General features: G+C 47.0%; 3 protein-coding genes and 1 non-coding gene across 4 annotated transcripts; 1 reads left to right on the top strand and 3 right to left on the bottom strand.

The window, feature by feature from the left end:
* Positions 1-9,588: 9,588 nt before the first annotated feature.
* On the top strand, positions 9,589-12,404 carry BDZ83DRAFT_752005 (uncharacterized protein; the record flags this gene model as incomplete). Its single annotated transcript, XM_060514132.1, has 6 exons — positions 9,589-9,639; positions 9,770-10,807; positions 10,895-11,474; positions 11,570-11,895; positions 11,949-12,177; positions 12,232-12,404. The coding sequence occupies 6 exons, from the start codon at positions 9,589-9,591 to the stop codon at positions 12,402-12,404; spliced, it is 2,397 nt and encodes a 798-aa protein (XP_060365267.1).
* Positions 12,405-13,719: 1,315 nt separating this feature from the next.
* BDZ83DRAFT_t139 lies at positions 13,720-13,791 on the bottom strand. The gene has a single exon. It is a non-coding gene; the product is annotated as a tRNA-Met (tRNA).
* A 354-nt stretch (positions 13,792-14,145) lies between these two features.
* Positions 14,146-16,019, bottom strand: BDZ83DRAFT_651594 (amino acid permease; the record flags this gene model as incomplete). Its single annotated transcript, XM_060510462.1, has 3 exons — positions 14,146-15,175; positions 15,233-15,526; positions 15,601-16,019. The coding sequence occupies 3 exons, from the start codon at positions 16,017-16,019 to the stop codon at positions 14,146-14,148; spliced, it is 1,743 nt and encodes a 580-aa protein (XP_060365266.1).
* A 3,356-nt stretch (positions 16,020-19,375) lies between these two features.
* BDZ83DRAFT_314973 (uncharacterized protein) lies at positions 19,376-20,215 on the bottom strand. The gene has a single exon (XM_060502330.1). It carries the CDS (start codon positions 19,980-19,982, stop codon positions 19,551-19,553), a length of 432 nt encoding a protein of 143 aa, XP_060365265.1. The 5' UTR covers positions 19,983-20,215; the 3' UTR covers positions 19,376-19,550.
* Between the last annotated feature and the right edge of the window lie 1,778 nt (positions 20,216-21,993).

Raw genomic sequence — 21,993 nt, 5'->3', positions numbered from 1 at the left:
AATAAAAAAGTCTTTTATAATCCTATATACGAAGAGTAAGCTATTATAAGTAAATAAATAAATCTAGTAATTTTAAAAATATAAAAACTTTTTAACGTTAATAACGAAATAATTTAAATACTTAGGGAGGTAGATCTAGACTTTGGAAATATTAATATTTAGGATAACTTTATAGTCGAGGATAATATTACTATTAAATTTTTAATTATTTAGGACGCTAAATAACCGATAGACGTACTCTAGGGTATAAATAATAATATTAATAAAGCTAACTTAGTTTTACCGTATTATTAACCCCTAAAATAACCCCTTTATACGAGCTTGGGGTAGGGGTAAAAAAGGGGTATAGTAACTAAGTTATAAATAGCTCTACGTAGTCTATAGTCCTCTTTATAAGCGCTTATATATATTACGAGGTTCTTAAGCTTTTAATTCTTAACGGCTCTTAATAAGAAGTTAAAGTACGTAGTAAAAAGTACGATTACGAAATATAATTCCTAATATTAAAGTCGACGTTAATAAGGAACCCTTATAATAAATTTCTATTATTATATAAAAATAGAGTTTATATAAATAGCCTTAGCGAGAGCTAAGTAAGGTTTATACGGGTCCTAAATATTTAAATAGAGCCCGTAAACCTCTATAACGCTTTAATAGTAGTATCTTTATAACGCTTTTATATTTAAATATAGAAAACGGCGATTATTATAAGCACTATTAGGACTGCTTTTTCTCTACCTTTATACCTAATTAATAAAAAGTAATAAAAGAAAGTAATATAGGATATATAATACTTTATTAAATATTAAAAGGAGTAGTTTATAGGACCTACTTAGAGCGCCCTAGTATAGTATATAAGCTATAACCTAATAAAGTTAATTTCGCGAGCTTATTAAAAAAGTTTAATAATATTAAATATCTTTTATAGTAACTATAAAAGCTATTTAAAGAAGCTATAGATACGAAATAAAAAAGCTAAAAATATTAGTATATAGGAGGAGGTTAACTATGATCCTAAACAAGGATCCTACTTCTATTAAAGTAAATATATATTTATAAATATAATATTAATAACGAGGTCTACGAAGTAAAAGTAGTATATATATAAAGGGAGATATATAACCGCTTAACCCTTTATAAAATACGTACCTTAACGCTTGCTATAAAGGCCTTTAAGCTTATAATAGCAATAGCTATTTAATTCAACCTCGAGGCTAATTAATATAACGCTATTAACGTATTCTTTAACGCGCTTATTAAGAGCGATAAGCTAGTAATCGTAGAACTATTTAAGGGATATAAAGTTATTAAGAAAATAAGAAGATTTTAATACGCTTTATATAGGCTCTAAAACTTATTAATTTTATAGTTCTAGACCTTTATATTTATACTTTGTAATATAGATATAATATATAGCTACGAAGAGATCTATATTTATTAAATAGTAAACCGGAAAGTAATACTAATATTTTACGTCGATAACTTTATAGTCCTTTATTATAAAGATAACTAAAAGGCCGCTTAGGAAGTCGTAAACGGGATTAAAGAATATATTAACTTTAAAGAAAATAGACCGATTAATTACTTCCTCGGAGTGCGGATTTTATAAGACCGTACTATTTATAAAGTTTACTTAGCTTACGACGTATATATTAAATACGTTACTAAGCGCTTCGACTTTATAAATATAATAAATCTAGCTACCCCTCTACTATAGTAAGAGTTTAAACTAAACGAGGGGTAGGCTATAAAAAAAGAGATAAAGAGCTTCTAAAAGAAGGTTAGAAGTATACTCTATATAGCTATTATAATTAAACTAAATATCGCTTTTATTTATTTATAATTATTATAGTTCTTAACTAACCTAAGCGTAATCTATACTAAGGCTATTAATTAATATATTCGATATCTATATATAATAAAATATTTCGTACTCTTATATAGTAGCGTACTAAGTACGTAATTATTATTTCTAGCTAGGGATACTAGCTTTATAAATAATAAAGCAATACGAAAATTATTTTAAAAGTATATAATGTTCTTTTTTAGTAGCTTAATTTAATAAAAATCCGTACGCTAAGCGACGGTTATAATATTAATTACCGAAACTAAGCTTTTTATTTTAAAAAAACCGTAAAAAAAACTATAGCTCTAAAGCGCCTTTTTAAAGATATTGCCCTTAACCTAAAAGAAATATAGTTAGTTAAGTACGATAATTAATAAACGATTCGACTCGTCGTAAAGAAAGGGAAGAAAATAGCTATATAGCTTCGTTATATCGATATATAGAATATATAGCTTAAATAAGAGCACGCTAAAAATAGCTTCGAGGTTATGTATATATTAATAAAAGATATATTAATAAATAGACTTATTAAAAACCTTTTATAAACTAAGTTTAAACACTTCTATATACTCCTTAACCTTTATAATATATAAAAAATCATTATAAATAACTAGAGTAGTTAAAAGTAATTAATTTAAGCTACGCTTAGAAAAACTTAGTACCTAAAAATAAACTATAAATAGAACCTAGAGTATAGCCTAGAGGCCTAAAATAAAATAAATAAAACTTTTCTTAGCTTAAAGGCCTAAACTCCTAAAATAACCTTACCCCGTAGGGTATATATATATAAAAATAGGACTTAGGCTTATATTTATTAATTAAACTCCTAATTTAAAAAGAACGAAATTACTAAAACTATAGTATCGATAGTAAAGAGACCGGTTATGTATATTAAAAACTATACTTTATATACTTTAAAGTCTATAAAACTAATAATAGCGGGGGTAATAGGGGGAGCTAAGAGTAGAACGACTATTAGGTTAATAACCTAGAGTATAAAAGCGGGGGGAGTAATAAAAAGTTAGTTATAAACGACTATAATAAATATAATAAATAATACCGGCGTACTTAGGAGAGGGGTCGGGGAATATAAAAAGAAGAAGTCGTCCGTTTAAAAACGGATATAGTCCTCGTATTTTTTAATATTATTATCTATTTAATAAACGATACTATAAAGTTTAACGATTTCTTATTAAAATTATAGTTAAAAGTACGCTTTTTAACGATAAAAAACGATAATATATTTATAAAGGGAGGAGCGCTATTTATAATTACCTCGGTAAGAGCCTAAATTATTAACTATAAAATAATTAATATATCGATATAAGCTTTAGCTAAACGGCTATTAAAATAGCGCGCACACCGGCTACTACTTCTTATAAAATAATAACTATTATCCTCACGGTCAATATATTAAAGGGCTACCTAAAAATAGGGTATATACTAAATATCCCGCTCCTCGAGAGCCTCGCCTTTAAGCTTCTTAAAGACTAAATATATATTAAATAGGTCTTTATAAATAAAAAGAACTATATTTATTACGGGGGGTACCTTTACTTTTTAACGTTCTCTTTTTTTTATTCTTTTTTTATTTTTTAGCGCCCTTTTTATTAATAAAAATAGCCGCGAGCTTACGCTTTTTAAAATCTAAATAATATTAAATATAAATACTTAAAAAAATAGTATATAATATACCCTTTTTAAAAAGTAGGTCGTCTATATCCTTATCTTTATTATCGTCCTCCTCCTCTTTAAACTCCTCTTCGCTTTCGGACTTTAAAATAAAAAGAAATAAAAGCTTATTACTAAAGCTCTTATAACCGCCTATATCTTTATTATAGCCTACGTCCTTATTACTAAAAAAAGCCTCGAACTTTTTAAAATTTTTAATATTTTTAGTAATAGCCTTAACGTCCTCCTAGCTAGGGAAGGAGAGCTTAATAATAGGGCCCTAATATATAAAAAGGATAAGTCGGCGGAGGCAGGGAGGGGACTCGACTATAAAGGCCTCGTTACTATCGTTATTTAACTAAACTTTTAATAAACTATATAATATATATATAGGATATATTATAAAAATTATATAAAACTTACTAATAATTACGGATATATTAAATATTTATATTTAAAATAAAATTAATAAAAGATTTAACGGCGCTAGCGTGCGCGCGTAGTAAATAAAGGTATATATAACGACTATAAAAAATTAAAAAAAAAAAAAAATAATAGCGAGGCGAGGCTACGAAATTTTAAATATATATAAAGTAAATAAATAGCCTCGCTTTTATTAATTTATATACCGGAAGTAATAAACTACGTACTATTCCTAATTAAGATTCTATTTACTTTAAATAAAGGGGATATTAATAATAAACGCGCTTTAAAAGACGCATATCCTTTATATTTATTTTTCTTTTATTTATATTTAACTAAATCGGGCCTTTATAAAGCTATTCGGAGGTCCTATTTTAAATATAATAGCTCCCTTATAATAGTAATTAAGGGGTATATTACATAACAAAGATAAGGACCGTAATTTACAAAGTACCTATTATATACTATATTACGTATATCTTATTTATATCCTATATATAGACCTTTCTCTTTTATCTATTTCTACTTTAATAGGTTAGGCCACTTTACTATACTCCGTATGCCCATTGCTGTGTGCCATAACTCGTGACATGCTCCCACCCTGCATCAAGGGCACCACGAAAGGCACATATCTGATAGGGCTGCAAATAGAGATCCAAATCCAAACAAGAAGACCTTCAAATAAGAGTGACGAATGCAGCAAAAAGTCTACCATTCTGCCTGGCCGTGTTTGGTGTGTGCTCTTTTGGCGTTAAGCTCTGGACTGAACGTGGAGGATTCGCGGCTGGCGGCGAAATAAGCAATGTACCATGTGCGACGATGTGCCACCAGGGCCGCCCCGGGCCTTCGTGCCTCGCCCCGGCCCTCACTTCGCCTCTCTTCTTAGTGTTGTCTCATCCATCTTGACAGTGGACACGTGTGATACTCATGTTGGCAGGCTGGGAAAGGAGGAAACAGACCCATCCCTTTTCCGGACGTGAGATCCTACACAGTGTTTCCTCCTACAGTGTCTAGTAGACACCAATATCGGGGAGAAAAAGAAACCAAAGGTCCGAGAGGGGGAAAGAGGGAAAAAAAGGCTGGCACCGCTGGTATACCTATGTCTAGGACGCACTCCAAGTCCCTGGGCCGCCATCAAATCTTTGGGACACGTTAATGCTCTTGGAATTGTACACCCCACCGCTAAGCAAGCCAACAAACTACAAAGATCCCCCTCCATAGCCTCAAGGATTGGCATATCCTTCCACGCTCATGGGTAGCAGTATTGATTCTGCAATGAGTGCTGTGCTGTCCGTCCCAGTTCTTTCAGCTAAATGCCAGTGGCGCGGTGACGACAGGGCCTCGTCACACAAGTATGCCTCCACCCAAGCCGACAAGAACTGGATGTTTCTCCTTGTCTTTCGGTCACTTTTCGGCTCCCTTGCTCAAAGAGGCCTCATAATGTCGACCAGCATCTGCATGCAAAGATCTCAGTAAGTCTCCGTGATATCAATTGTGCTGCAGCTTTTTGAGGCTTGACCCCGTACGATGCGTCGATGCTCCCCGTCAGTGTAGCTTACCATGCATACCACCCAGCTCTGGCAAGGACAAGACGAAGAGATGGCTGGCAGAGGGGCCTGGTCAGAACCTTAGACAGCGACAACCGGCTGTACTCAGTTCACTGAGGAGGAAATTACCGTCAGCATGATAGCATCTGCGACGGCACTGCAGAAGGAAGTTGAGTTCTGATATGTGACACAAATGGCGCGAACCCTTCTAGGACTTACACGCATTAGCTTCGTTCTCATGAGAAAATAAGCCTCTTGAACAAGCAGATCTTGTGCGGAGCAATCCGACTTCCTCACTCTCACGTTGTGTAACTATCCCCTCTTTGCATGCCGGCTGGGTCTTACATCAAACGTAGAACAAAGCTCATCTGCATCAGGATCTATATCGTAGGCTTCCACTGGTTGGGGCCATTTCTTTCTTTTCGCCTCCAGGGTCGCCAGGGGTATGGCGCAAATGCTGTGGCAGGAAGATCCTCGCCGGGGCCAATACCATTAAGATTACCTCGCAGAAGCTTGGCCCCCGTCTGTCACTTGGTGTCCTCCTCGGAAGACACAAACGTCTCCGAGAGAGGCTTGGTTCATGGTCAACTTAGGTAGAAGACATGGATTTCTCCGAATTTCAGGGTCGCTCCCAGGCTTCCACCACACGTAGCTTGTTAGCTCATCATTATCAGGATATCTCAATTCAAAGCAGTGAGCCATATACGATATTTAGGTAGGTAAGTGAATAATTAGGTACTCGTGAATACTACTTCCTAGAGTCCATGCGCTCTTGCGACGAAGTTCAATTCCTCAGCATCCGGGCTGCCAGTCTACTGTCCCAGCCTCACGATATCCACGGATAGGCGCCAAATACCTGTGACGATCATGATCATTCTGACCGCTTTTTGTTTCACCGTAAGCCACAAAGCTAGTAAAAGTCTTTCTTCAGCTGCCGACTCTTGAGACAGTCTACTGTTGTGCAACCCCGCCGCCCCTTTCCTCAGTTCGTATCGTTCGGAACCTTCGGCGACACCAGTCAATCTATGAGCTCTAGCGGGTGAAGGGTCTTAGACAGTTTTGCCCACATGTACTTACAGTGCCCGGGATTCCGTGCCCGTAGGGCTTAATTATTAGCGCCCTTTGGGGTGTTGCTGTATGGTTGAGAATGAGCTCGTGGGTTGAGACTCTTGAAGTCTCAATGAACTATAGTAATCGGTAACTCGCGAAGTTGCGACTGTCCAAGCTGGAGTGTTATAGGCTATCATGTGGTCTCACACATGCATTGTTGTCTCTTTCTAGTGACTAGGTAGTCGCTGTCTGAAATTCAGTGTCTTGAAGCCTTAAGACAACGGCGTGACAAGGTGTCGGGTAGGGGTCGAAGAGCGCTATCGGGTCAATTTCAAGGGAAGTAGGTTTCGTTTCAAGTAAGCTATTCGCCTAATACATTGTACTGTCCATGTTGAACACATCTAAGGTTGCGTGTTGTGGCTGGATGACTCCTCAGAGATCAGATTTTGGGCAACAGAGACAGTCCGGTCGAGAAAGCTCGTGAGGGGTGTGCAGTCCAATTCTTGGGAATGCTCTAGGAATGCTTTCTTGCGTTAAGATCCACATGGAGACACCGAGTTTAGTGGACTAAGAGTGAATGCTGCTATGATGAGAACACCAGCTTCAGGGTCTCGACTGAAGCAGACACAGGCCAGCAAATCGGGGGTCCGCCGCAAACCCTCAAAACCAAACACGGGGGGCGGGCGTTCCTCCATGCTCCATACACTCCATGTAGCCGCTTCAGACCCAGCAATCATTGGTGTTCACAATGGCATGCTTCGTCCTGAGAACATCATGGAGCATACTGCCTCGGCCGGAGATATGTTGAGAAAAGAACGTTTGACGTCTCGGTGTGCTGGTTCAAGCACCTCACGCAGGTCCTTGTGCTTCTTATACAAGACTACTTTAGGTATCAGCCCAGCCCCCGGTCTCTCGACGTTTTCAAACTCAAAGGGTTCAACTAAGCTCCCGATGCGGCCCAAGAGGCCCCTCTAAAAGTTTGAACGATCCCAGGCTTGGCTCGCTGGAGTCGTCTTCCCTGAAGCGTGTAGGCCGTCAGGCCGTCAGCGACTTGGTGGAGGACAAGACTTTCGATGGGGATAAGGGCCATTCCTGTTCGAGCATTCGCTGGTAGACGAATTATTAACTTCGTGAAGAAAGTCGCCAACCCTCAACGGACGCGGGTTGAAGCTTTGGAATGGAGAACTGTCCCCCTCCCGCTCCCCCCTTTGACCCCCATTTATTTGCATTCGTAAGATGAGACCCAGAATGGCGCCAAGGCCGTGCAGTAAGTACACCGTAGATAGGATGCTATGACGGGGAAATGACGATGGATTCAAGACAGCAACTTACGGGTCTTGATCCTTTTGGATTCGATTAGTCGTGATCGCCGAATATTTCTCCGAGGCCACGTTCTCCTGGGGATACTCCCCGCGAAATCGGTAAAATCGAACATTCAATTGCCTTCGAGGCATTGTGTGCTACATATCCCCCGAGTGATGTGTATTGAGATGAAGTGAGGGCTGACGCAGATCTCGCTACGGAAGCTCTGGCTGTGTCTCATCAGTTATCTTGAATCTCGGGAGGGCTCTATCTCTACCCACATTGACGGAATAGCCCTCACAGCCTCAGCCCAACAGACACATCCATACAATAACCACCTGTTCCCGCGGTCCATAGTCTCAAATCTAGAACCTGCTAGCGCTCAAAAGCATTTTCCTATTTCGTGATAGCGACTTGGCATGGCATACGGGCGCCTCCACATTGCTTCCAGATCCTTTAACCTCCGTCCACGAGCCGACAGGTCCATCGGACCGGGGAAAGGCGACAGACCAAGACAGACCAAGACAGACGGCCTAGACTAGAAGGAGTGTAGGGCGCACAGTGCATTTTTTTTTTTTTAAAAAAAAAAGTATTCCGTGAGTGCGAAGTATGTACTCCTTGACGGTGATCAAGGACAGGTGGACGGCGGCCCCATCCTCAGACGACTCCATCCACCCTCGGCGAGAGCTCAAATCCAAATCAGCCAGGTCGCATTGGGTAGTCTGTTGCAGATTCACATGATCAAGAACGTGGTAAAAGTCTGCAGTGAAGATTATGTCTCAGGTATTCCAGAGACTGTAAACATCCGTACTTCCCCGGAGAGCACCGAGTTGGCTCAGCGCCGGGGTTCAGATTGTTTGCTCCCTGATGTGGAATCAACGGCCGGATGCTGGGTCTGCACCCTGGTATCGCCTTCATGCAGCCTATCCGCCGCAGGATCTTGAATCCTCCGCAGGCTCAACGCCCACGCACTAATCCCAGTCGCGAGGTTAACGTACGCACGAGCTCAAAGATGGTCTTGATAGGGCACAGATTTCCGGTAAATCCGGGTCAGCTTTGGATTCGTCCACGTCCTCTGGCACGTCACTTACTTCGATTTCTACGCCTGTGGTGGGCCTAAAGCCCAAAGATACGGCAGTAGGGAGCGACGCCCCCGTCAGACACAGCCTGCACAGGTGAACATGCTCGGTCAACCGCTGGATGATATATGACTACAAACAGGGATGCCGTTGCATGCCCACATTCACATTCAGCAGACAGGAAGAAGAAATGTACTCCTAAATTCTGGGAAAGACAGAGAAGCAGTGGAATATCATGGTTGGTCTTGAAGACAATGGTGTAGATCCTTGAAGCGGGGAGCCGCCAAGATAGCAAAACATCATTAAAGCGGAATGGGGAGCCGCGTTATCTCACCATACATGTATCCTTCAAAGAAGGATAGAATTCGGGCGCTTCAAGGAGACAGTTCTCATCGGTATCCTGCCTTCGGAGACGCCCACTTGTCCGACCTGTATAACTTCTCAAGCCAATCCTTTCTCAACATTATCCCGAGCAGCATCGAATCACGAGATCTGACTGTCAATTGACGGGTGGGAACACAAGCCAAGTGCGCCTTACCCTTGTCGTCGAATTTTCCCGGTCATTCGATTGAGAACTCGGTTTGCCTGTGCATCACCGGTTGATGCCACACCCAAGAGAACTACTTGCTCTTTGCGATAACTGCGGCCACACTCGACTTGATACCAGAAGATGGAGGATCGAGGAGCTCAATGGCCCGAGCACTGTGACCCATTAGTCTTTGTAAGCCATTCCTGACCCAGCTCAATAACCCTCGCAGTATTTCTGCCCATGCTACCTTCCACATAGAACCGTGAAAAGACGGTCTGAGTCAAACGAGAAGGGAGAAGAAAAATGACTAATCAGGATTCAGAACACCAAGCCTTTGAACGATGCTGGATACTCTGTTTACTCGGCACCCTATGATGGCCAATACAGAGACTCGGCAACTCATGACCACTGGCCGTATGGCACTCTTGAAAACCAGAACAATCCTCAAGGTTTTTACCAAGCCATCAATGAGCTCTACAATGTCGACGCGCCACAACATATTGGCTGGGCTACGGCTCCATCCTCCCTCGATCATGGCTCCTCGGATGGAATAGGTCAGCAAACAAGCACTCTTCCGACTAGAGTCCCATGGCCGGTCGGTCCGGTCTACACCTGCCCCGTGCAACAGAACAATGGTACTCGGCCGCAGGATAATCAACCCATCGAACGAGCGGCCTCTTTTCACGGCCAACATTTCAACCCCTATGGGCGGTTGAATCATTGGGATAATTCCAGGGAACGCGTCTCGACTACGGCAAACTCGCAAATGCCATCTCCACCGAGATCAACAACTCTATCCTACGGTTCTTCCAGTCCAGAGGATATTGTCTCGCCTCAGGAGAACCTCTTGCTCCAGAGCGGTTTCCCGTTGTCCGCCGAACGGCCACAATCAACTTCGATCAGCCCGACTTCTCGTGGCGCCGTGCCTCGTCAGCAACCTGAGAACCCTCTTCTGCCTAGTCTGCAAGGCGATAGTCGAATGAACAACAACCATCCACCGTTTCAGAAGCAGGCCAGGAAGCAGTGCTTGAACTCTCCGACAAACGAGTCCAGTTCCCTTGAGCCACCAGAACAGGCAGGAAACGCTCATCGAGTCAAATCACTTGCTGACGTCTCCTCGAAGCCTCCCCTCTACAAGGAGTCAGCGCAGACTTCGATGGAAAAAGGTAGCAATGAGGGTGGTCGAGTGTTGGAAATTGTCCCCCGGCCAAAGGACTCTGAGTCAAACATCTCTAATCAAGCACGAGAGCCAAAGTCAGCTGGTCGACGCAAACGCGTACTGACGGACGAGGATCGGCGTGCCGTGGCTGACACTCGCAAGATTGGCGCGTGTATTCGATGTCGCATGCAGCGTCTCAAGGTGAGTTGGCTATGTCCTCTTCCAAGCTTGGCATCGACGATTGCTGCAAAGAAGATGGGACCCTTGATATTGACCATGCGATGTTAGTGCGAAGTTGATACGGAAAATCGCGACGGACCCTGCTTGACTTGTGCGAAAGTCGACTTGAGTTCTTCAAAAGTCATTCATCGCCAGCCGTGCATACGAACCAAACTTGCCGATGTCGTCCTTTACAATGTCAACTACGCCGGTATCAACACGAGGCCGGGTCTTCCCGCTAACATAATCGATATCGAGAACTGGTTTGACGAAGCTGAACATGACATCCAACTTGTAACGCGAGGACTGTGTTCTGTACCGATGAATATCCGAGTTCGCAAGTTCGACAAAGATTCCATGCCGGTGGACCAAATCAGCTATTTCTGGATGAACGAAGCGAATGGCGAGGTCGAAGAGACGAAACTGGAGCCGTACGCTCTTGCTAGCGTGAGTTCGTCAAGGGAGCAGCTGGAAGCTTATATCGAGGCCAACGCGGTGAAGGGCTGGGAGGAGCAAGCCTATCGAGGTGATACCGACCAGCTCATTTCGAAACACTACAAAGTGGCATTAGAGTACTACAACGATTGTGATCAACATCCAATCGACCGGCGTCTATTGCTGAACTTGTTCAAATTCTGTTTCGCCCAGCGTAAGTGTTTTTACCTTTCCGAACCCAGGTTTCGGCACCAATTGAGTTCTTGTCAAAATAAGGTATTACATGTTCTAACAAGGGTCCTTCGCCAGGGATCATGACACGCCCTTCATGGATCTATAACAAAGATCCGAAGAGTCAAAACTGCCTAGGCATGTCACCAGCGAAAGACGAATTCCACCCTTTGATCGACAGAATTCCCACCCCGCCAACGATGACCTCGCAAATCCGCTCTCTGGCTCATGTACGACTGGTCAAGCACCACGAGCATATTCTTGAAGACCTTGAGAAACTCTGCTGCAAAAAGATTCGAACATCCTTCTTCACAGTCTATCTCGTGACGTTTATCATACTCCATGAGCTTGCTGCAACCACGGAACACCACAAGCGAAGTCCCTTCCTCTGCGCTGCAAAAGAGGTATTACGCCATTGTCTCTACAGCTTGAAGACTCTTTACTGATAAGACTACAGAAAGAAGATAGACAAGAGTCCTACCGGCAATATCTCGAAGTTGCGAAGAAGAGCGCAAACATCCTTCTACTTCATTGGCAATACTACCGACGCGCTCCCGAATCACGCTACGCTACCGACGATTTCCTCGGAGACCATGTTGCCCGATGGTTTTGGACTGGCTTGGAAGATAGCCATGAAGGATTTTGCAGACAGACATGGAGGGACATGAAGAAGGTCACGGATGATGGTGAGTGGAAATGGTGTCTATACTTACATTTCAGCTCGAATAACTCTTTGGCAGGCCGTTGTCATATGCACATGTCCCCCGGAAATCCCTTTTACTGGATATCCCAGATGTTCGATAGCGATTGGAGTCCGAAAAGCATATGGGATCGCGTGGATAATATCGTCGCCAAGCAGGAACCGCCGGCTGAGCCGGCGTTCAAACCGCGGAAAGCGACGAAACTGCGATGAATATTTGATGGGAAGGAGTTGCGCTGGTGATGATTTTGCATGGGAATACACGAGGAAGAACAAGACTAGTCGTTTCCGTGGGAGGTTACCTGCATTTGGACATGAAGCTATAATGGCATGAGTAATGACGACGACTGGACGAATAGAATCAAACCTCATGTTACCCGCCCCTGATTTAAACAAAAGTCCTATTATGTCAAGCCCTGAGCCTGAGACACTAGTGCTGGGTCTTACGAATGAGATGCCTTCTTGTGTTACTGGTTGGCTTTCTAGACTAGGCATATTCCACCACAAATGCAGCGTGCGTGACAGGCACTCATGACAATGATAGTATTCGCGCTTCTGAGGCCATTATGTCGAGATTGCCGCACGCATAATATTTGGAATCATGCTAGCATGATGTGACATTTTCATCCAAGTCTTGGGCACATGTATTCTTGCTACCCCTAACGTGCTGGCCTCATCAACCTCCAGAGATGATCGAGTAGCCGCACCCTAGCTGGTCAATCTGGTTGAACAATGAAGCAAACCTAAGCGGGCAATTGCAATGTGCTTGTCGCCCATGAGCGATTTACTCGTCACTGGTCAGTAGCCTCAGGGGCGTCTTCGGAATGATTCCCTCTAACATGAGGTCTAAGACTTACATTGAAGATATCACGAATAGCATCTATCATGTCTAACAACAGTTAGCACAGCAATATCTGTTTTGATCAAGTTACCTATGTCGATCCTCTCGGAAGTCCCGCTTCAGGTAATCCTTCCTATGTCTGCAGACATGAGGCTTCAGCCTTCAAGCCGACGCCAATAGCCCGGTTTGATCTTGGTCCGGTAGAAGTCAAAATGTTGAGGGCTTCATGCAGCGCACCTAGGGTGAAACTTATCGTGGGTCTCTCACTCGTATCCACTGGAGAGACAGTTCTCGTGCAGCTCGGCAAGCGAAGCACTGGAGATAATGCGTAAGATAAGGTACTTCGCTAGCTGTGGTAACTGTTAAAGGTATTTATAAGTTAATCAACACTCATGTTAGAGAATATCAAACAGGACAGCACGCGGCAACATTAGAACGCGGCTCTCAGACTCTTGCGGCTATCCGTGGATGCCAGAATGCGTGCCTTGTATTCCGACACATCGGTAAGTGTGCTAGCACTCCGCGAATCAGGAGGTGAGCTCCTTTCAACTCGTACTGAGAACAAAGCAGCTTTCTCGACGCGTTCTCGTTAGATTATGCTAGTAGCACGTCTCATGAGCCTCGCAGACATTTAGTCTGGCCTAGTAATCACAAACATCGTCTTAGGGAGCAAAAAGTCAAAACTATTAGCACAACCTGGTTTCGATCCAGGGACCTCTGGGTTATGAGCCCAGCGCTCTACCCCTGAGCTATTGTGCTTGAGGTAATCTGCTTGAGGGCAGATGTTCCAACCGAGCGAGGTTGGGGGTCAAGTAGCCTTGGACAAGTGTGAGTCATCGTGTGTGGATTCACACCCCACTGAATGTGTAGGACCGTTTGTTCTTAAGCCGTTGCTTTCCGAAAGAACATCACTACAGGAATATCACTTCACGGAAGAAAGCATTGAAATAGGGCGAGTATGACCTTGCGCAGAGTAGACAATATCTTTTTGGTCTAGATTGTGATATCTATGTAGCTAGTGGGCGGGCCAAAACGCCATGGTATATTCGCGGGACATGATATTCATGAAAAATGCACACAGACTTCCACTTCCTCTCACCACGCTTAACGCGTTTAGAAGAGCCAGGAAAGGAAGGTCTTGTAAAACCAACCACCCTTGCCGCCCTTGCCACCATTGGCCTCCTTCTCGGCAGCCTTGCGAGCGAGGAATTCCTCCTCCTCGCGGTCGATGATGTCCTTTCCGGTGTAGAAGTCGGCCTCGTGGGGCTTGACGCCACGGGTCTTGTAGTAGAGCTTGTGACCGAAGATGAGGATGAGGTAGAGGGGAATACCGAGGTAGCCGGTGATGAAGGTCTTGTACTTCTCCTTGCCAAAGTCACCACCAGTGAAGACGTCGTAGTTCTTGGTGAGGGCGATGATGACGCAGAGGAACAGAGCGCCGTAAGAGCCCCAGATGCCGACGGGGGCGACGTAGGGCAGGATCTCGTCGGGGATGTTCTGGGCCTTGCGGGCCCTGCACCACCAAATGTGGGTGACGAGGATGGAAATCCAGGTCAGGAGACCGAAGATGGTGGTGAGGTTGACGAAGTAGCCAAAGACAGCCTTGGAGTCATTGGAGACGTTCATGAAAGCCAGAAGGGCGAACATGGCGGAGAAACCGAGGGCGTAGATGGGGACACCACGCTTGTCGGTGCGCTTGAAGATGGCAGGGGCAGATCCGTCAGAGGCAAGACCGTAGAGGGTACGGGAGGCGATGTAGAGATCAGAGTTGGATGCAGAGAAGACGAAGATGCAGATGCAAGCGTTGATGATGTGGGGAATGACCTTGACACCAGCGAGCGTGGCAGCAACGACGAAGGGGGAGGCGGAGGCACCGGTCTGGGACTTGTTGGCGAAGGCGAGATCCGGAGAGTTGTAGGGGACGAGCATGCCGATAAGGAGAACGCTGAAACAGTAGAAGAAGAGGATACGGTAGAAGGTGAGCTTGATCGCGCGGGGGATGGTCTTGCGAGGGTTCTGAGCCTCAGCGACGGTGACACCGACAAGCTCAGTACCGAGGTAGGCGAAGGTGGCGTTGACCATGCAGGACCAGAAACCGTAGAAGCGACCGGCATCGCCAGTGTCGATGTACTCTTTGAAGGCACTTTGAGGTTGTTAGCCATGGCAATGAGTTGGTCTGAAAGGTGTAAGTGAGACATACCCAGGGTTCTTCCAGTAGCGGAATCCCTTGCGGTCGTGATCGGGGCCACCGCCCAGAGCCAGGACAAGAGAGAAGATGATGATTCCGACGATGGTGACGACCTTGAAACTGGACAGCCAGAACTCGAATTCACCGAAAAATCTGATACCAAAGTAGTTGATGCAGACAATGGCGACGAGGAAGATGGCGATGAAGACACCGGGGTTGACTTTTTCGCGGTCTACCCAGAACTGGATAACCAAAGCAGCGGCTGTCAGCTGGTTGGGCGTGACGATGATGTACTTGAACCAATAACTGGAAAGCAAAATCATAGTCAGCACATGGTGCGGAGAGAAGTGAGGTGAGATGGAGGGGTCATTGCGACTTACGTCCAGCCGAGGGCAAAACCGAGCGAGGGGTCACAGAATCTCGAGGCGTAACCAGTGAAACCAGAAGAGATGGGCAGCCAAGCAGCCATCTCACCGAGACCAGCCATGACGAGGAAGACAATGAAACCGACGAGAGTGTACGAGATGAAGACGGAGCCGGGGCCGGCCTGGGCGAGAGCCTTGCCGGTTCCGACAATGAGACCGGTACCGATGGCACCACCAATGGCAATCATGGTGATGTGGCGGGCCTTGAGACCACGGTGCAGCTTCGTGTCCTCGCTGGTCTCGAGACCGCGGATGTGAACATTCTCCTTGAGGTTGTCGTCGTAGGTCTGTGTCTGGTAGCCCGTCTTCTCGATGTCGTGGCCGCCGTGGGCGCCCTCAGAAGAGGACGCCCGCTTGACAAGGCCGTCGCTCATTGTTGCTGTGTGACGACTGAGTATATCGTACACAAGATGGGAGGAGGCTCTACTTCTGGATTTGAGCGAAGACAGAAGGAGGGGATTGACTAGTGAGAGCTCTAGGAGCGAGAGGGATGGGAGAGAAGGAAGAGGGAGAGAAGCACGACGACGTAAGGAAGGGGGGTTCGAGGTTTTTTAATTAACATTTCAGCGCCGGCTCGCGGGACCAGGGACGGAGGCGCGATAGAGAGGCTGCCGCATGTGAGGGAAGGGTATCAGTCCGTAGGTAGCAGCTCGCATCCCGTTTTGACTGACACCCGGCGGCGCCATACCAGCGGGCGAGGCAAGACAGGCAGATCAGAGCTGTCGCTCACACGTACATCCCATGTCGCTCGCAGGTTCGTGGGCTGGACCTGGCCTAGCTTGCTTGGGGGTCTTGATGGATCCTGCAAGACTGGGGCACTGGCGTCGTGCGCTAAGATACACCCGTCAAGGATCCCTGTAGGCGTCGCCGAGTGGTAGTCGGAGACGGATGGTGCTTATGGAGTTCTACGCGATTGTTTTGACTGTTGGTATTACCTTTGGATGTTGGTCGCATTATCTTTCGGTATCTCTTTTGCGTTGCGTGTACTTGCGTGCCCACAATGGAGACTACGGGGACTAAGGTACCCGCACCGCGTTCGCGGTTCTTCGCAGGCTAGGCCAAGTGATTGTGGAGAGAGAGAGAAAGAGAGACAATGGTGAGTACAGGCCATGTCTCGCAGACAGCTTCTCCATTCTCTCTGCTGAAAGCCAGTCAAGTCTCTCAGTCACGGCCCAGCAGCACCGCACTGGTCGAAAGAGGGGACTGAAGCATGAGTGAGGGGAGGCGGATTGTGGTGGAGAAGAAGCCTGTCTACCGGGGTACGAATGGGCCAGGAAACGACAGTAAGACAAGGATAGGCTGATTCTCTGGATGGAGGGGGCGCATGGCAAGGGTTCACTTGTCTTGCGGAAAGGAAGCAAAGACGAGGGCAGCACGGGCAGCTTACTTAGTTGTGGTTTGTAATATCTGTTGGCTGTGATTGGGCACTCGAAAGTTGCGTGTCCAACGCCGTTCAGCCTTGGCGAGCATCATCAGTGCAGCAAGATGGATGGGTGGCGGCGGGCAAGTTTGGAGCAGTGTGACTTGGATGTGCGGAGATAATGGGAAAGCTAGAGCTTCATCGGGGGCTACGCAGTAAGTTGAGATGAGGAGAACGAGAAGAGATACGGATACTTGGCGGTCAAAGTCAATCCTTAACGCGGAGTATCGTCAACAGCCGAGCATGAGTCGTGACTTCAAGTCAGCTGTGCCTAGAAACTGCCCAGCTGCCCAGTCCTTCGCGAAGCCAGTTCGCGCCAGTCTTACTCGCTGATAGGAAGAGTTGGGGAAAGCTTAGACGTGACAAGCAAAGGAGGATGAGCCCCGAGGTGCCTGACCAAGCGAGACGGACCCCGGCTCGAGATGGGCAACGATCGGTGGTACCAAGAAAACACCAAGACAATGGCCGAATGCGCGGGATTCCTTCAACGGCCGGACGCAGCAGGTCGAAGTGCCAAATTCCAGTTCTGCCACTTCGGTTGCAAGAAACATTTCTAGAATGACACCCGCAGAGCGAGCCAAGCCTCCAGGTGTTTCCCTCCAGCAGCTTGAGCTTTGCTCGCCCAGATTGTCAAAATTTTCACCGTAATATTAGTCGTACGGACTACGCGATGATGCTTATCTCTGGGGCAAACTCAGTTTACCCTCATCGTTCCTCTTTTTCCCGATTTATCGCCAACAGTGGGAGATCAACAGACCTTTCATCTTGATCAGGTTACAAGTCTTCCGACTGCGAGATAGGTAGTCTGTCCGCCCGGCCACTCGGTACACCTTTCTCTACCCTAAATTCTAGCACTGCGCAAGGCAGAGTGCGAGGGAGAGACACAGACGGCGTGCGAATTTGCAGACGTCAGCTGTTTCCGTCCCACAGCGTGGGTGTCCCGGACACGGATAAGGCGTACGGAGTTAGAGTACGACGACCAGGCGTGCCACAACAGGGACCACCACGACCAACACCACCACCTCGATCAGCTCTCGTCAAGTCACAGAGAGCCAAGAGATAGAAGGCTCACGCGATGGCCATCTACTCGGGCAATCTGCGGGGCACCCTCAAGCCACGATTCATACCCTCGCGCCAATCACCGCCGATGGCTCGTGCCTAGATAGGCTGTTCGCTCGCTGAATCGATCCCAAGTGTCCGTACTCAATATGTTGCTGCTGACGGGTAGAGTGGTTTTACCTTTACTACTAGCAGACTGGCAGTATTACTGGGGGAGCCTAGCGGGATCCCTCGAGTCGTCGACCCTGCAAGGGAACAAACCAGTCTTCACGAGGCACTGATAGATATCGGCGTGGCCGTCTCTGCTCAGTCTCGATGATGTGAATTTGGGTACTACTACTGCACGGGAGAATCGACCGTTCATCGCATCACTAGCAACTGACTCTCTGACAGCCCAACACCAAGTGGTGGCTGCGTCTGCCAAAAGCTTAGAATGCGCGCCAATGCGCCATCTGCCCCGTCGCGCCCGTGTCCAAGAACCCGCCGACGGCTTGTCCATCTCTTGAATCTCTTGTTGCTTCTTGGGGTCTCAACCTCCCGTAAACTACCCGTTGTTTGGCAGAGAGGATGTGGATAGAGCCGTTGAAGGAAGTCCATCCCATGATTCCCATTCACTACCCTTCACGATGTACTCCTCTATGAGTCCACAGGAACAAATGCCCAGACCAGAACAGAGTAAACGAATACGTACATGTTATGTGAACCTTTTAGGTGTTCAGCTTCACCAGCGGGTCGCCAAATAAGTCTAATCGCGACGCTGACACTAACGCTTATTGATAATATCGTCCGCGTGGGCATTCCATCTTACGTTCTAGAAACGCGCTGCGTCTTCCCACCCATCCACAACCATGAACCATCCCTCCCAGACCTCTTCCCAAGGCCCAAGGGCCCCAACCACCATCTTCCCTGCCACCCCCCCTCCATCACTTCTCCAGCCGTTGCCTTGTCCACTCAGAGCCTGGATCTATCTCCCCGCCAAGACGTTTATCTCTGGCCCAAATAAGCAGGTCCTTATCTCCTCCACATGGCCCCTGTACTCCTCTTCCCTGCCTCGAGTGGGAACTTGGGAAACTTGAGCATGGGTTTGCCCGAGCTTATCCTCGCCCTTGGCTGACTTTGGCTTAGACTACGGATGGCTTGGGGCGGTTCGGCCACCTTGCCTCGTCTTGTCAAAGTCTGCCAAAGTCAATGGCTGGAAATGTCTTGTCTTGGATAAGTCGTAAAGTTGGCAAGTTGGTTCACGTTCCCGTCTGGCAGACTCAGCATTACCTATCCGTACTGCCACTCTGCCACAAACAGAAAAATCTTGCTAGCATGTTTTGTTTCTTGGGAGCCGGGACTGGATGGCCACGCCCGCATTAGCTCCGTGAGACCCCGTCGCGTTTGCTCGGGCACTTGGCCGGATGCAAGTCCCCTGCCCACCCATTTAGTGTGCGTCGTATGAATGGCAGAGCGTGCTGTCTGTCCTGCGGGAACCATTCCCAAAGTGTCGGCAGCATCTCTCCCACATTCCAGCCCAAAGGTCCATTCTGCATTTCTCGGGACTCTCTGCGTAGTAATTACATACTAGCTGGGGCGTCTGGGCTGACTGGGAAAGGTCAACACATTTCAGCTGCATCCGTGATGCGATAATGAGACTATGTCTGTTCTTCACTTCAGCAAGAACTGGCAATGTGCTGGAATGGCGGCGCCGGGGCAGATTTGATGTCTGACTGTCATCACGCAAACGTGGGACACTCGGCCGGAACGCATACCGAAGAGGATCATCGTACTGCTTCCCTCTGATTGACGAAAACAGGTCCAACAGCGCCAGATGCGCCATTGAACTCAGACACCCACTCGCAAAGTGCACAGCCATCCTGGGGGAAGACCCCTCCAGCCTGTGGTGCTTGGCGATCAGTGCGTCTCTGACAAGTCTGGGGTCTGCCAGCAGGTAGGTATTCCCAGCTTGCCAGTCAAGAGACAGTCAACAGACAGTCACACAGTCAGCCATCAGACTATCAGACGTGATCCATCCCGTCGTCCCCCAAGGTCCCCAATCCTCCACGGTGCAGGAATACACGAGTCCCCAGGTCCCGGTCCCGGTCCCACGCGTTGGTCGAGAATGCAAGCAGCCGACTCGAGGCCGGCTCGTCGTCATCTAAAAGGACCCAACTCTTAATTCCCGACGTCTGTCCAGGCACTGCAAGATCTGGGATAGCGGGCGGGCCAGAGCAGGGATACTGACTTTGGGACCGTCGGTGAGCAAGTTGAACGGCTATTGAAAGACTGAAGTCCAAAGTCGTCCCCTCTCCACGGAGCAACTTGTGACGAATTCCCTTCCGTCACCGCGAAACGGGTCTTCCAACTACCGTCCAACCAGATGGTGCGATTCGGTGCGATGGTCCTCCGGAACGATGTGCGGGCGTCTGATATTGGTTTCTCTTCTTTTCCACCCTCCTCCCCTCCCCTCCCCTCCCCGAAGAAATCGAAACGGCCTCCGCTCTGGAGCTTCCCACTGTTCCTAGAAGCACGAAAGGTATTCGAAATCGCGCCATTCCCAACGCGCCCCTAACCCGAATATCGAGCCGGATCAGCTTTGCCAAGAGCCTCTAGATGCGGTATTTTACCCATCACTGCTCCGGCGACTCGTATGCGCACCTGGATTTGATATCTCTTCGGCCTTGGCCCGGCTAGGCGCCTCGGACAGTCTCCTAGGCCTGCTAGGCAAACCAGTCTGCCGGTGGCTTGCTCTAGTGCTTTGTGTGCCGAAATCTGCAAAACATAAGGTTGAGGCCGCCCTACTAGACTCACTAAGAAGCCGCAACGGCGAGAAGACCGCGGAGTTGCTGAAGACTCAAAGTTCCTTTATCAAAGTAAGTAATCGTTGTGGTAAACACTTGCATTCAAAGTGCCGTGATAAACAATGCTGGCATAGTCGACGACGCGAAATAGCTGTTGCATCGCATTTGAATCGATCGTCGATGCAGCCCAGCCTCTGCAGCCTGAAATAATTGCGATTCTCGGGATGCTACCCTGCCCTTCCCCTGCTCACCTATCGACGGCTACTCACGGCCGACACCTCAAAGTTTTCCTCAGTGCCTGGAGGTGCTAGGTATCCCCCTTCACTGGTGTCTTCTACGCATTTTCTAGCGTTTCCATGGCCGCCTTCGCCGAGAAATTAGTATGCTCGCCCCTGACAGCCACTCGTAAAGTTTTCAGAGAATGGAAAATGAAGTCCTTCAAACTCCCGCTGTGTGCAGTGGGCCACTTTTCCCCAGCTCTTCCACACGAATCAGTGATGCTTCAAATTGACCAGACCCCAGATGAGACTAACCAGGGCAGTAAGTGCAATATGGAAATTCCCATGTGCATTCGGTAATTCCAGACCTTCTCCAGGTATTCAACAGCTCTTGGAAAAGCTTGGGACGAACGCACAGCTGGGGAAAAGGAAGCGATGGGGTAATGGATTGGTACTATGGAGTAAATTTCTCGTAAGAGGTTGGCATTCTAGCGGAACCTCTTTTGACGCCATTCATCTCTCCCGCAGACACTCTGGCCGCCCAACGATCAGGCTTATCGTGCCATCTGTTCAAGAGAGATTCTATTACGTGAAATGGCGGGGAGACTCTCATGAGTCCGTCTCTTGGCTGTCTTGATTAACCTGGGGTATGGGGTAGCGAGGGATGGGTTCAATGGATGAACCGGAAGCCGAGGCTCTGATTCCTGACTCCTGACTCCTGAGCAATGAGGAGTCCATTCTGACAAATCCTGCGCAGAGCGTTCTGGTGTCACAGTCCTCGCTAATTGAGACACGGAGGCTCACTTGCTTTCCGTGGGAAAACGGATGGGCCCTGACTCCTGGAGCAGAGCACAGGATGCGGCGGTCA

This window comes from Colletotrichum acutatum, assembly GCF_030867785.1.
Source record: "Colletotrichum acutatum strain CBS 112980 chromosome Unknown BDZ83scaffold_44, whole genome shotgun sequence".
Classification (NCBI taxonomy): domain Eukaryota; kingdom Fungi; phylum Ascomycota; class Sordariomycetes; order Glomerellales; family Glomerellaceae; genus Colletotrichum; species Colletotrichum acutatum.
Note: the sequence above shows the minus strand (reverse complement) of the source record. Positions and strands in the feature narration are given on the sequence as shown.

Coding starts and splice junctions, on each gene's coding strand:
- BDZ83DRAFT_314973 (XM_060502330.1), bottom strand. CDS start 19,982: ATGGCTGTGCACTTTGCGAGTGGGTGTCTGAGTTCAATGGCGCATCTG.